Below are 14,605 nucleotides of genomic sequence, written 5' to 3' on the forward strand. Positions count from 1 at the left end.
TCGGCCAGATGTGCTCCCTAATCATAAAAAATGTCAAGTATTTGGTCCTGTAATACCTAGTTCCTTATACAATCATAGAATTATGCGAGACACACTTTAACACTAAGTTAACAATCCGACGCTTCAACTTTTGTATATGTAATTCATATATAGACTCATACTCCTTATTAATAGATGGCGTATTTAATAAAGTGAATTAATGAGAAAAATCATTTGAAACGTTAGAAGAAATTTAACGCTGTAGAGTTATTCGTTACGAGTATCGTACGTAACTGGACTTTCGCGGATAAATTTCTCTCGTCTTATCGTAAGTACAGTAATTTCGTATAAACGAACAAAATTTTTACTCGTTCTGTAAATTTAAAGGAATTGAAAATCTTTGTTCGTTACAGCATAATTTGTTTATCGTGCCTCGTTTGTATAAAAGTCCGAACGTATACGAAAAGTTCAACGAAACGAAAAATATTTCGAGTGCCGTGATAAACAATCATGTGCATCGGATAATCGAGAAGATTTACATCGTACGTATCGATGAAACTAAATTATACACCTCAACAACAACGGTATTCGTGGGCAATCCTATATAAGTCAGTATTTCTACGCGAAATCTGTAATATATTGTTGCATTGTATTGACTCACTGTGTAACGTACTTCTTGTACATAACATAAATTCTCTCCGTTACCCGATAACATCGCGTCTCTACTTCGTTCACGTTATATAAGTGTAGATTATTGTGTAAAAATTGTTAGACATTTGATAATTCCATGGACTGTTTTATGCATATCGCATACGATCTACAGTAATACTGTACTAGCAAATATTGTTCCATAGCATAAAACACGGTGATAATTGGTACTTGTTAATTGACTTAGTTTATACACTTATAATGTTCGTTTAAGTAACTGTCTTCTCTGTATCACAACTATGCTCTTACAACGTTCATTAATTTTTCACTTGTTACATGCTCGTATAATGGTCTTCCGGTTCTGTCTGATTTCGTGCAAGCGGATAAATATTATAAATAAAGTGTCGTGATTATTATAGCGCCATAATGATTATTACGGCCTTACATATTCTTCCATACATACATATATACGATATATCTTTCCTAATAATTCTCAAATGCATTTCGATTACGGAAATGCCAATATCTCTGTCGCGGATATATATAATATAAAAATTAACAAAAAAGAGAAAACAACAAAACCGATCTGTGTACAAGTTAGATCTAGAGAAACGTCCCCTACGTAACCGTTCGACTTTTGGAACGAACAAGAAGTAAATAAAAATCTTATCTATCGTGTAAACTGCGCGTATATTAAATCTATTGCAATCGACAATGTACCTGCACACGTACAAGAGGAAGACTTAATTTGAAAATAAAATCTCGTTCTACAACATAATCGCTGTACGTTACTTTCGTTAATCTTTAAAACTCTTCTGGACATTTGATCTTTTCTTAGACACTTGTAAATAAAATCGTGGTAACTGCGAACTAAACGAACATAATAATCGGGCAAAGTGTCGTTAAAAGATTATACGGAACAGGACCCGTGTTCTATTATTTTATTCTCTCCAGAGCTTTCAAAAACTACTTTTTATACTTTCGCTTCGTCGTGAGAGACACGGTACCCGACTCAACTAGTAGAAACTACGCAAAGACGTATTCACCGACAGTACTATTAATTATTGTTACTTACAGACTGATATATAGTGGGTCGACCAACGTTATTAGAATTCATATTCGCTCTCTGAATCGTTCGGTCCTCGTATCTGGTACTTCCTTGACTCGCCATCGGCCGGTTCAAAGTGCTACAATCGTAACTACAATCAACGTAGAATCGAAACGTTCGAAACCAGACTTGGACTCTGCTCAACTTAAACTATCAAATCAAGTATAAACGAACGTGTAAAGCATATACGCAAGAAATAACTGCAGAGTCCCCAACATAAACAACGAAAATGAAACTTTATCTACTTTTAAGAAGAAAGTAAGGGCTGAATCGAAAAATATAAAGGAAATTAATCGATCGGTTGATCGACGAATCTTTACCTATTTGCATTATTGGGTGAATTAGGCCCTGAGTTTCGTGCTGCCACCGTTTTCGTGACGAAATCTTGCTCCTTCCATCCATGTTTCTTGTAAACGTCTCTCAGTTCTTGATGCTGCCACATTGTGAATAAAACTTGTCCTAAAAAAATACCGGATTTCATTATCCTTTCAGTTAATGCTGGCTATGGTCCCTTGAGGCTTAAACCTTTTCCGAATCATCGATCAAATCGATTAATCGGTCGTTGTCTTCTAAAACGATAGCAGTTATATAAATAAAATTCTTACCTGCGAATTTAAGAACACGAGGTGTGTACTTCTGGCGTTGCCTGGTTATGTTCATTAGTCTGTCGACGCCGCCTGCGTCCAGCAACGATCGTGAGAACTCGGCGTTCTTTTTGATAACTTCGTTCAAAGTGGCCAGAACCGCAGCGATTGTGTCGTCGCTGGTCCCCTGATCGTGTTGGTTATTGCCTGAAGGTAACTTTTGAATGAGATCACGCATCGCATACTTCCCTATCAGCTCCTTATTGCGTTGGTCTATTGCGAGGTTCCTGAGCGCTGTTGCCACAGCGCAAACAACACGATCCACCTGAGTAAAAGGAAAAGAAGAACGAACGAATTAAATCTAACTATACATTTCTGAAAGTGTTAATGACATTGAATTTTCACCGATTTCGCACCTCCATTCGCAGCAACTCTACCAAAATTGGAAGTCCTTTCTCCTTTCTCACAGCTGCACGAATTTCAATGCTAGGTTGCCAGTAGCAGGCTGCCAGATTCTGGAGAGCTCCAGCAGCCGCCTCTAACGTTTCCGGGTTTGAGCAAGTCTGCAAAAGTTTCAAATATGATTGGACCACCTCCGGTTGCCAGAGCAACTCCATGCCTCTGACTGGTTCCGTTCTGGGACTGGTTGTACGAGACGCTGTTGTTTCCTTCTGTACCGGTTGACCGTCCTTTTTCTTCTTACTGCCGCCAAAGCAACCCAAATTCTCACCTGGGGCACAATCATTCGAGACTAACATTAATTTAGAAGGAGATTGCGTCTGATTAATCTAATAACAGTTGCATGAATCGTGTTGCATCGATCGACGGTTGCGTATTCCTTAATACGAGGTGCATGGAACGAGTTTGACTTGAAATTTTAAGGTTATGATAACTTGTAACATGCACCCGAAGGAAAACTAAAGCTACGAACTGACGTTGAACAGTAATGTTCGTCGTAGTATTGAATATCTAACGTAGCTACCGGTTGAAACGTTAGTTTTTAATAAAGTCTATGAGATATCTTGGTTTCATATATGGCTGATAATTTCCAAACCATTCCAATACATTCAACAACTCATTTGCATCATATTTTCATCAAAATTGTATTCAATACACGTTTCAAAAAATATTGCAAATTTAATATTTCTGTGGTTTGTTCTTGGCCACAACTATTCATTCACAATGCGAATAAGACGAAAATCATGAATATCAATTGCTTAATTGAGGCTTCGTTAAAAAGTTATTAAAAAGTTAAATTAAAAAATTTCAAATCATTCTGGAAAATTTATATGCGGTTGCAGGGGACAATTACAATCATTTTTTGTGAATAGACATACCCCCGAAATCCTACGCACTTTCAAAGAAAAAAATCGAGTAGATGGACAAATTTTTCGACAAAATTAAAAAATTTCGAATCATTCTGGAAAAATTATATGCGGTTGCGGGGATCAATTCCAATCATTTTTGGTGAATAGACATACCCTCGAAATCCTACGCACTTTCAAGGAAAAAAATCGAGTAGATGGACAAATTTTTCGACAAAATTAAAAAATTTCGAATCATTCTGGAAAAATTATATGCAGTTGCGGGGATCAATTCCAATCATTTTTGGTGAATAGACATACCCTCGAAATCCTACGCACTTTCGAGAAAAAAATTCTTTTCCGAAAATATGATGTGAGGTTAGAAATGTTGCCATGAAATTTCATATGTACCTAAAATGTCATAAATCCTGAACGGATTGGAGGATTTTAATGATACAAAATTCAAACAATGAAAAAATACATTGGATGTAAGGTCCAATCAACAAACTGGTATTCTTGATTTTCATCTTATTTTAGTCTCTAGAATCTCCCACTCAAATTTTTACCAGAGTGGCTGTACACCCTGTATACATCAATGATGCAAATGTGTTAAGGAGCTATTGCTCTTTGTACAGGGTATTTAATAAAAGGAATTTAAGACTTTAGGAATTTATAGTACTTGCCTAAAGTGTTAAACCTTTTTTTTAAAAACCTGGTAATATTGAAATGCAGTGCGCGACACATTAGGCTAGCAGAAGCCACTGCAGCAGACATATACAAAATGAACTAAAAGAGAGATGCACTATTTGAGCACAATAATAGTTGAAATTGCACTAACGATATTAATAGTAACACCTTGCAAAAGCAAAAGCATATTCTTGATCAGATTGTATATCTCTGAACTCTATATGTATAACTGAACTATTCAGGGCCACTAATATTTTCTATTTAGTTAAAGATGCAATTGTTTAGTGTTTTATGGAATTTGTTCGAACGAATACACGTGTAATGTAATAAGTCGTTTTCCTGTGTGATTCGGATAAAAATTGAAGCGTGACAAAGTAACCAATATTGGAACCATGATCATGACCACGATTTGTACGTGTCTCTAAATTCGAATAATGTATCGATTTTAAAAGAGATAATTAACGGTGAATTGTTAGTAAAATCGATGACTAATCGTCAAAAAGCAAACCATGCACTGACTAATCAGACTTCCAAAAGAAAAAAGAAACTAAATTAGAGATGGAATTACAAGAATGTCTTACCTTGACATAAACTGTATGCTAAAAAGATTGAAACACATTTTAATCCATGCTAAACTAGGAAGGGTATAACTTCTTTACATGTTATTTGTTTGTTTCCAAATTTTATACATTCGTTTTTCTTTAAAAAATAAATAATAAACATGTTAGGTAGGATCATCGATCTACCGAAACATCAAATCAAGACAAGTTAAACAAGTTTAAAATCATAATGGAGACACTCAAGCCGAATTAAGACACATCGGAAAGAAACAGAAAAATCAGTGTAGTGGGTCTTTGCTAATCATCGTGTGCTAAAAGAGATTTTGCAAAAACATTTTTCCATCAAATATTGAAGCGGTATGAACAACTTCAAACAGACGTAAGCATCACAATGAACGGTTAAGTGTACGTAAGTGTGTATAATTTTAATAGACTCTGTGGGTGTTCGGGGTTATCTACTAGTTCTAACTACTATTTTGCACATTTCATACTCAAGAAAGTATTAATACACATCGTCTATATGCGACTGATTACTGTACAGTACTGTTGGCTGCCAAGCGGGCGTAAATTACACTTTAAAGTGCTTCATCCTTCTCGTTTCAATTCACTCTATCCCCTGAACTGTAAAATTATCTCTAGAACTAAACGTTGAGCCTACTTTCAGCAAAGCTAATTTCCATCGATCAACGGCTCGACTTGTTCCGAGATAGAGAGTCTACGATCACAATAACTTAACAGCTACCATATTTTTCTAACGCGAGTAATGATTCTAAATTACACCCGTTCGAGAGTTCTATTAAAAACTGTTTCCCCCGTTAAAGTTAATGGAAATACGTATTTCTTCTTGTCTTATCTTATCGTCGCTTCGGGGAAAGGTAAACTGCTTATTATCAGCGCGCACACAAGTTGGCCGCATGCGTGTCACCACATGCCCACTGAGGAAACCCGTGTATTTGTCATGGCAAAGGAAGGTACATTTTTCTCATTCTCAGAATGCAACAAAAAGTCGGGTCGACTGGTTCTCACCTTTGGCCGGTGCTGCCACCCTGTTCTGTACCGTCGATTGGATAGGATGTTTGTCGTAATTCGGGTCTTCGACCTCTTGACACCGATAGCTCAGATTTCTCAGGATGCAGACGCAATTCTCCACTATTTTATTGCCGATATTGGACTTCTCGATGGCCGACCGTACCACGTACAGTAACGCGTCCACCAGTCCCTCGCACTCGCGTAACTTTTTCCTCGCGTATTCCCCGGCACTGGACACGTTTCTCAGAACACCGGACGCGTTTCTGAAAACGGTCGACCAGCAAGTCTCGCCGCTCGAGGAACTCGGATCCCAGCCGCTGTGTGGTATGATTATGTTGTTCACCACCATCGTCACGCCGTCGTCGATGATGGACTTCTTTAGATCCTGAAATCGTTCACGATAATGTGTAATAAACGGTAAATATTATGGTATGCAAAAAGTTTGAATCCTATCCCTGGTGTGCTCACCTCGCAGGAAGATAGATTCCACAGCACCCCGGTGACCAATTCCTTGACATCCGCGTCGGACGTCCTGCGCAATAAATTGATCAATGCTGGGACTCCTCCGGCGTTTTTGATGGCCCTCTTGTTCTCGTCGTTCTGTCTACCGTAAGACAAGTTTCTCAAAGCCCCGCAGGCGTTTCTGTACACGTCCGGATTATCGTGATCCAGCAACTGCACCAACGGCGGTATACCGCCTAGGCTTCGCGTTTTCTGTTTATTGGGGTCGTCCATGTAGCATAGGTGCTGCAGATACGCCGCCGCGTTCGCCTTAATGATGTTGTTCGGATTGCTCAGGAAGCCGATCACCTCGGACAGGTTCGGGTCTCGCCATCTCATCGACTTCTGATCATCGTCCAACGGGCTGGCCATTCCAGGCACGACCGGGTGCCGGGACTGCAACCGCTGGAGATGAACCTCGTCCTCGAACATTCCGGGCGGAACTCCCGAGGACAGAGGCACCGGATGGCCTTCGTCGTAGCCAGGTACGTCGCTAGGAACTGCCACTGGACCTACCCCAACGCCAGGGCCGTACCCGACAGGTCCATAGGGGGACGGAGACACGTAACCGTAGGGCACTTTACTCTCATCTACGGTCACATTCGAAAGGGAACCGATTTAGATCTGACAAATCCAAAGGCTTCGGGTCACCGATTCAGGCACCTATTACGTGCTCTTAAAGTGTTACATTTTCGTAACTAGGATCCGTAGATCTACGGGCGTAGAGTGTGTTTCATCTAAATCGGTGACCCAAAGGCCTCGAATTATCGAAGGTCCGATTGGCGGTTGCAGCATCCAAACACGTGAAACGCGCATAATTCATTCGCATTATCGGTGGCGTTTAGCGGAATATGGAGCTGCGTGAAAGATGATCGTTCGATCGACGCGAGAAGATGAAGCTCAGTGAGAAACAGAGGCAGAAGAGAGAGAGAAACAGCAAGTGTTAAATAAATTATTGATGTGACCCTACCATGAGGATGTTGCGAGGGTTCGCCGGAGTCATCCATATTCCAAGAGTTGCTGATTTGATCTAGAGAGGACACAAAATAACAACGAATGTCAGGCATGGAGATAATTAAAGCGAATTATGCTGTGTCCCGTGCACGACCAGACAAATAGCCGCGACGCGCTGCAACGCGATAGCTGAATGTCTCATTACGGGACTGTCTGGGTCAAACCTCGATGACCCTAACAAAAATCCTATTCTCGTCCGTAGCTGGAAACTAAGCGATTTCGTGGTCGGGTTTAGAGTATTTTTCTTCCGTTCGAACGTACCATATTGATCTCCGGGACCACCAGGACTAGGAGTAATACGATAATGATCTTGCAAAGCGGGATTCAGACCAGGATCGATGTCGTTGTAACCGCCTTCTACGTACGGCGCCGCTTTACGCATGTATTCTTCGAAAGAAACAGAACAATTTACGTTATACGTTGGATTGCTATCGAAATTCAAATCGTTGGGGAAATATTGTTATTCGGTTACCGTGTGAGGGCGAGGCACGACTGTGCTCCGAGGGACTATGAGGACTATGAGGGGAGTGCGAGCGCGGCATGTAGATGCCATGAGGTCCTGGATAGCCTGGCTGCGGTGGATAGCCAAGGTAGGGCTCGTAATGGTCGAAACCAACCATGTACGCGTCCGCCGTGTACCGCGGATCCGCGTGCTGGTAGTCTTGAGACATCAATGGCACTGACATGTAGCTCACTGCACCCGGGTCCGGCTCCATGTGTGTTACCTCGCGGACCACTTTCGACACGCTTGTCACCTGGGTAAATGTCAATGTTGCACAGTTTCTTTCAAACAAATTACCAAAAATCTTACAATACGCGTTTTAGAATAGAAAAGGGATTCCCATTGGCACCATTCGACTGCCAAAAAAAGGCTACTTCTTTTCATTTTTTCGATCATCGTCCAGAAGACTTTAGGTAACTTTCGAGCAACTCGTGAAACAAATACGGAGCTTCCACGAGCATAAAATTCAATTGATCAGGGCTACTTCTCCGAATGCGATTCACGTCAGATACGATTGCAACAAGAGTTTGGAAGACAATGAGCACATGGTCGGAGGTTTCCGCGAAAAGGCGAGAAATAGAACGATGGAAGAGCCAATCGATATGGCGGATGGGGCTGCTAAGTGGCTTTGAGCAGTCGTTTGACTTTCGTTCGAATGCAGGTTTTGCTCTCGAAATTAACTCTTTTGCGGATCATATCCGGCCTTTTGCACTGTAAATTAATCTTTCGCGGATCATACTCGCCTTTTAGAAATCAACTTTTGTCAAACGGTGTTGGATTCGGTGAGAAAAAGAGAAATAATCGTAGCCTGGCGCGTTGGGCAATTTAGTATGCGGACGAAATTGAAAACGAATCTCACTTGTTGAGTAGTTTGCTGCTTATGAGACCGGATGAGTAACGGATCCTCTTGGACAGACAAATGAGACGAATGCAACGAGTGGGTGTCCGCCTGACCGTTACTTCCGTGGTAATCTGCATCACTCTGTCCGCTGCAAAACGTCCACAATAATGATCAATTAGAGCTGGGTGGAATCGTGCCGGGAACAATCAGTGATTTATTCAGTGGTTCGATAACTTACGTGTATTGCGGCATGTCGGGACCTTTTTCCTGGAGGACGCGTCTGCAAAAGCAAAAAGAAATTACATTCCGCGCTCCTAAAACGATCGATTGCACCACTGAAATTCCACAGAAACAATGTTTAATTATCAAATCTCTACGACTAGATGCGAGATCTCGGATGCTCGATAAACAATATTTCTAAAAGAATGGCAGGAATGATCGATGAATCCTAAAAATAAAATAAAAAGAGCAGGTAAGCGAATGATTCGTGCGTCTCGAAGTAAGTATCGTCGTGAAAGAAACAATAAAATAAAGCGACACAGAAAAGAACGTTTGATCTGCGAGCCACTGGCCGAGGAACAAAGCAAAGTATCCAGAAATACTTGTAATTACGCTAAACTACTCTTGTCCTTGTCTCGCACACGCACACACAATTACTTGCACACCATTCCCAGCATGCTAAACGAACACACACGTTAGTACGGCTGAAGTTATTCATTCTGATAGTCACGTGTACGTTCTGTCCGTGTTCCGACTAACGAAAACCGCACGATTACGGTCGATGGATGATTTCCTTCGCGAGATGCTGCGAGATCCTCTCTGCGAGCCCAACGCGAACTGATCGAGAACCAGTACGTCTTTATTTCAGCATCGAATGTCTCGATGTTGGGCCTAATCGCGGACGACTCACAGTGCGTTCAACGATACACGCTATCGAAACAAACAAATTTACTATACATATAATTGCAATTGGTCGAAGAAACTCGCGTTGTACGCGCTGTGCGACGCCGAAGAAGCTGTTGAATGATGGAACACGAAGAAGAAAAACTGATCAAAGATGGATCGATGAATGACTGTATTTAATTGTACACTCGCAGTCAGAATGACTAACCTCGTGATTAGGTCATGTTAGTCACCTCTGCGTGATCTCGGTGCGCGTAATGCTGTGCTCCTGTCTCCGCTCGAGCCGACGATTCACCAGCCTGACATTAACAATTTCGCTCGGATTATTGGAAGTAGCGATCGGATCGATACCGATTCTATCGATATGTGTCGCGATTTTAACGATGCTTCAGGAATCGATCCTTATTTGGTATTTCTACGAAAGTGTCGATACATTTATACAAGCATCGAAGAGATATCGATATACTTTCGATACGTCTACGTCTTCGATATTTTGCGGGCTGACATCCGTAAGTATCGATTTGGTATCGACTCGATCGCTAATTAGGAGTGCCGAGTCTACCGTGCTCCCGATACGAATTCGAGAGAAATGTTGTAACTGTCTTTTTCGTGATAAACGGCCGTCGATCCCGTCCTTGGACCAGGCGCGAGGATCAACGGGCCAAACAAGCGACAGAGAATAGAAGTAAGTTTCTTTCTGGGTTGCCAATCAACGAAATTGAAGAGTTCTGCTACGCGAGTAGAAGAGAAGCGAAGAATTCGTTCGGTACGACAGTGACGCGTTTCACGGAGGGAAAAGAACGCGAGACTGATCGGTTACGAGTCTCTCGAGAGTTCGTGGAGAGAAAGACACTTACAGACAGGAGTCAACCAGCTGATTATTTGACATACCAGCTGATTTTTCGTCTCTTGCCGCTCAGCAGTCGATGACGTCCCCTGGAAGCACACGAGAAAAAGGAAAGATTAAAACAACGGACAAAGAGACAATTAGATATGTTTTACGAATTTTTTTTATCTCTTACTATCGAGCATTTTTTTAATCGACCATACGGGGAAAAAAACAAGCACGCGGTACCTTAAATAACCACCGCGAAACCTCGTTAAACGTTAATTCCATTTCGAGCCGGCACAGAACCGCTCTGCCACGATTAACGTTCATCTTCCCCCCCCCCCCTTCCCCCCGCGGTACTCTCCAAGGCGTTAATTAATTTTATCAGTTGCGCATAGCTCGCGGATTTAACGCGGGCAGGACGTGTCGCAGGTATCGCGCGTAATCACGGCACTAAAATATAAAACGAGCAGAAGAGTTTAATTAATTTGTCGCACCGGCGCTCTTTCATTCCGCTTTTCGATTATCCCTAGCGTACCGCCGCGCCGCACGCACACACCCACGGAAAAGGTTCCCCAACTAATTTTTCTAACGCGTCCACCGTCTCAGAATTTTAAAAAGATTCAGCATTCTATCCAACTGGCAGATTTAATTTCCAGTTATCGTACTGTTTTCTTTATCGAAAAAAAATTATTCTTCTATGTAAAATATAGAAAGGCAGGAAAAAGGTCGATTCGGCGTTGACGAGAGTGGGTTGAAATCGAGTGTGCTCGATTTCATTTTGTTCTCCTCTTTGTTTAAATCTTCTCGACTAACAAGCTCTGTAAAAAGTTTGTTTGGTCTTGTACTTTCCCTCGCCAACTATCTGGTACAAAACAGGAAAGTGAAACCGAGCCCTGAAAGGATTAACCCCGACCGAGTCGACAGTGCTGTAAACGATAAATGAATGAGTCATTGAATGTGTGCATAGCTTCGGTTCTAGCTTTGTACGATACAATGGAAACCAGGATTACATCAAAACGAATGAAATCGTCCGGTTAATCGAAAGCTTGTAAACAAGTATAAACTCCTGCTATTAACCGAACAATCAATAGAAATAGAGTACTGCACAAGTAGAAAATAACTACCGAGTCGAGTCTCTAGATGAATGCAATTTAAACATTCTACGCGGCAGGATATTAAATGAAAATATTAGCTTTAATATTTCCGATATAGGAACCAAAGTGGAAATTTTGTAATACCGAAAGGAGGGCATATTTTCTGAGTCTGATATTTTATATCGACAGGCTGTCACCTGATCTGCAATTTTAAAAGTCTATCGCGTCACCGTAATCGACAAGCTGAACGTAAATCGTTTCCTCGAGTCTCGCGGGGAACAACTCGTGGAACGAGCTTCCACGCATGCTTCTTTTTCAAGTAATAATCACGTTATCGTCGATTAGGAACGCCTGTATGCACTACCAGTAACATCGATCTCTTCTCTCGGGTCGAGTGAATCCAGGTCGAAAGCGAAACAAGAGAACCAGGACTTAAACAAATACTTCTCGCTGTTACGTTCCGTTTTTCCATCTTGGCCGTCTCTTCGAGTGGAACTTTGTGCTTCGCCATTGTCGCCATCTTTTTACCAGACTCGGTAAAGTCAGCTGCGCGACGACCATTACGGTTTCCTTAATAATTCCGACGAAAAGTCGGTGAATGATCGCTCGACTCGTCCTTCCGCGACTCTCTGTTAACCACCGAACGAACAAACGATTATGTCCACGGAGTTCCTCCATCACGCATCGTCCGACTACCCACATTCTAGTTCTCGTTTCTTTGCCGCGAACCAGCCCGCCAACAAAGGAATTTAACTACAATAACGTCTCGTTTTCCCTTCAAATATCACGGATACGCAATTAGGAATGATTTTATTTCCCAACGACGAATAAAAATGTTACGTTCGAAAAATTGCGACGCGTAAAAGCCGCGAGTGCCGCCCTCCGCCGTCGTTCCACTTTCGTTCTCGATGCGTTTCGTTATACACGAAAGGCTGCAGACATTTTCGAGAGTAATCGGATTTTGAATTTATCAAAATTCTCAACGCGGATCCGCGAGCGAATTTCTACGAATTTCCAGGGACAAAGTTGCGAAAGCTTCGAGGGTAAAATGAAAACGGAACCAATTTTCGTAGAGCGGGAGCGAAATTCTCGAGAAGCCACACACAGGGCTAGTTGATATTCTCGAAACGTTGCGCATGCGGAGAACAGAGCGGCCTGAATTTCCGAAAACGCACAGAGATTGGAAACTAAAGTTCGCGAGCCGCTGGACGGAACTTTGCGAAACCAAGGGCGCAAAAGGGTCTCGAAAATTCCCTGAACGCGGGCATAACAGGCGTCTCGCAAAGAGTTACAAAGCTTCCGAACGAGGAGCAGCGACTGCAAAATGTTATACAGGGTGCATTGCGAGAAACGGATCAATAGTAAGAAAATTCTGTTCATTTCCTCTTGCCACAACCAAAGCAGAATTTCTGTTTAATATTTTAGTAGGTATATTCGAATACAGTTAGAAGAACGCGGTGTTGGTAAATCAACGATTAATATACCAAAAACAGCTTATAAAATATAAAAGCCGTTCGCGAAACAATTTTCGTTTGAGATTTTGACGAGTCTGAAAATGTTCGCGGAAGCTTGGAATTATTTTGACTCGTTGCACTATCGCGGCGGCCGAAAATGTAGGCCAGCGTCGCCCGAAGCTTTGTCACGTAATAATGTCTAGCATATTAAATTTTTTATACGTCAGAACGAATTCGCGAACATCCCTTTTTGAAACGAACCGGGACGAACGTCCCGCTGGCGACGTCTCTCCGCTGCCCTACAATCGCGTGCAATCACTTCCCTCGTCCAAAATTCCGCGTTTTTAATCGTTCTGACTCTCGCCGGAGGTGACGCGAGTCGCTGATACATCAAAAAGATGATTGTAGCGATGATTAACCGTTGGGCACGTCCTAAAAGCAATTTTTAATGTTATCGCGTGCGATTATAACGTACCGGGTGATGTGAAACGAGGTCGTAGATGCAGAGATACCTAGACGGATTCTCGGAACGAGGCAAAATACTAGCTTCAACGTGAGACTACACTACCGCTCCTAAATGTTTAGGCATTCTCAATAAAAGCATAAATCATATAAAAACTCAGGAAAAATGGGAAAATATTTATTTTTTATGTACATCCATATATACATTTATGGAAGTATACTACATAAATGCGAAAATTAAAACCCTTAATTTAAATTTTTGTCTCATCTATGTAACCTCCTCTTGATTGGACGATCGCAACGCACAACCGAGGTATTCTGGCAATAAGTTTTACGAGACTTTCTGAAGTTATTGAGGTCCAAGTTGATTGAAGCTTGTTCCACATATCACTAACTGATGTTGAAGCTGATTGCCGTATTACCCGGTCCAGTTCTTCCCACAGAAATTCGATCGGATTTAAGTCCGAGCTCTGAGGAGGCCATTCCATAATTTTAATTGTTCCTTCCACCTTTAAATGGTGTAAATAGTCTTTACATACTTTAGACGTATGTTTTGGGTCATTATCTTGTTGAAAGATAAAATTTTTATCTAAAAATTTCTCGGCAGCCTTCTTTCCTTAATATTCCGTCAATTTTCACAATATCTCCTAGACGAGTCCCAGCGAAACAGCCCCAAATCATCACTGAACCACCTCCATGCTTTACGGTAGCGGCAATACACTCTTCTCTGGCACGTTCGCCCACAGATCTTCTCACGAATATTCGCCTACGGGTACCGAACACTTGAAATTTGGACTCATCCGTCCATAAAACCTTGTTCCAATCATCTATCGACCAATGTTGGTGTTCACGCGCCCCTTTAAGTCGCTTTTGCTTATTTTGTTTACGTAGTAATGATTTTTTCATAGCAATACGTCCATGGAGGTTGGCTTCCTGTAGACAACGTTTCACCGTAGAAACACTGGTTTTGAGCGACCAACATTTAATTCTGAGGTGATGTCGCTCTTGGTCTTCCACTACGTCTTTTATTTAAAAACTGCCACTTTCCCGATACTTTTTGACGTTATAGTCGACCTTTCCATGGTTTAATTTCATTTTTTTGA

The 14,605-nt window shown here is 41.7% G+C and overlaps 1 protein-coding gene across 10 annotated transcripts in view; it reads right to left on the reverse strand.

Moving 5' to 3' along the window:
* Positions 1-14,605, reverse strand: part of P120ctn (adherens junction protein p120) — a 43,720-nt gene that overhangs the window by 7,179 nt on the left and 21,936 nt on the right. Inside the window, exons 2-15 of one of the 10 annotated variants that reach the window (XM_076778653.1) lie at positions 10,518-10,596; positions 9,894-9,959; positions 8,996-9,037; positions 8,776-8,905; positions 7,887-8,169; positions 7,676-7,801; positions 7,371-7,430; positions 6,368-6,990; positions 5,897-6,284; positions 4,892-4,909; positions 2,736-3,049; positions 2,341-2,644; positions 2,056-2,194; positions 1,703-1,826 (exon numbers count right to left, since the gene is read on the reverse strand). In XM_076778653.1, coding sequence (XP_076634768.1) covers positions 1,703-1,826; positions 2,056-2,194; positions 2,341-2,644; positions 2,736-3,049; positions 4,892-4,909; positions 5,897-6,284; positions 6,368-6,990; positions 7,371-7,430; positions 7,676-7,801; positions 7,887-8,169; positions 8,776-8,905; positions 8,996-9,037; positions 9,894-9,959; positions 10,518-10,549 — 2,649 coding nt within the window. In that variant the 5' untranslated portion in view covers positions 10,550-10,596. Of the gene's footprint in view, positions 1-1,702; positions 1,827-2,055; positions 2,195-2,340; positions 2,645-2,735; positions 3,050-4,891; positions 4,910-5,896; positions 6,285-6,367; positions 6,991-7,370; positions 7,431-7,675; positions 7,802-7,886; positions 8,170-8,775; positions 8,906-8,995; positions 9,038-9,868; positions 9,960-10,517; positions 10,597-14,605 lie in introns of all 10 variants that reach the window. The other 9 variants (XM_076778662.1, XM_076778660.1, XM_076778659.1 and 6 more) reach the window with 9 other exon arrangements.

The sequence above is a fragment of the Colletes latitarsis genome, chromosome 11, assembly GCF_051014445.1.
Source record: "Colletes latitarsis isolate SP2378_abdomen chromosome 11, iyColLati1, whole genome shotgun sequence".
Lineage (NCBI taxonomy): Eukaryota > Metazoa > Arthropoda > Insecta > Hymenoptera > Colletidae > Colletes > Colletes latitarsis.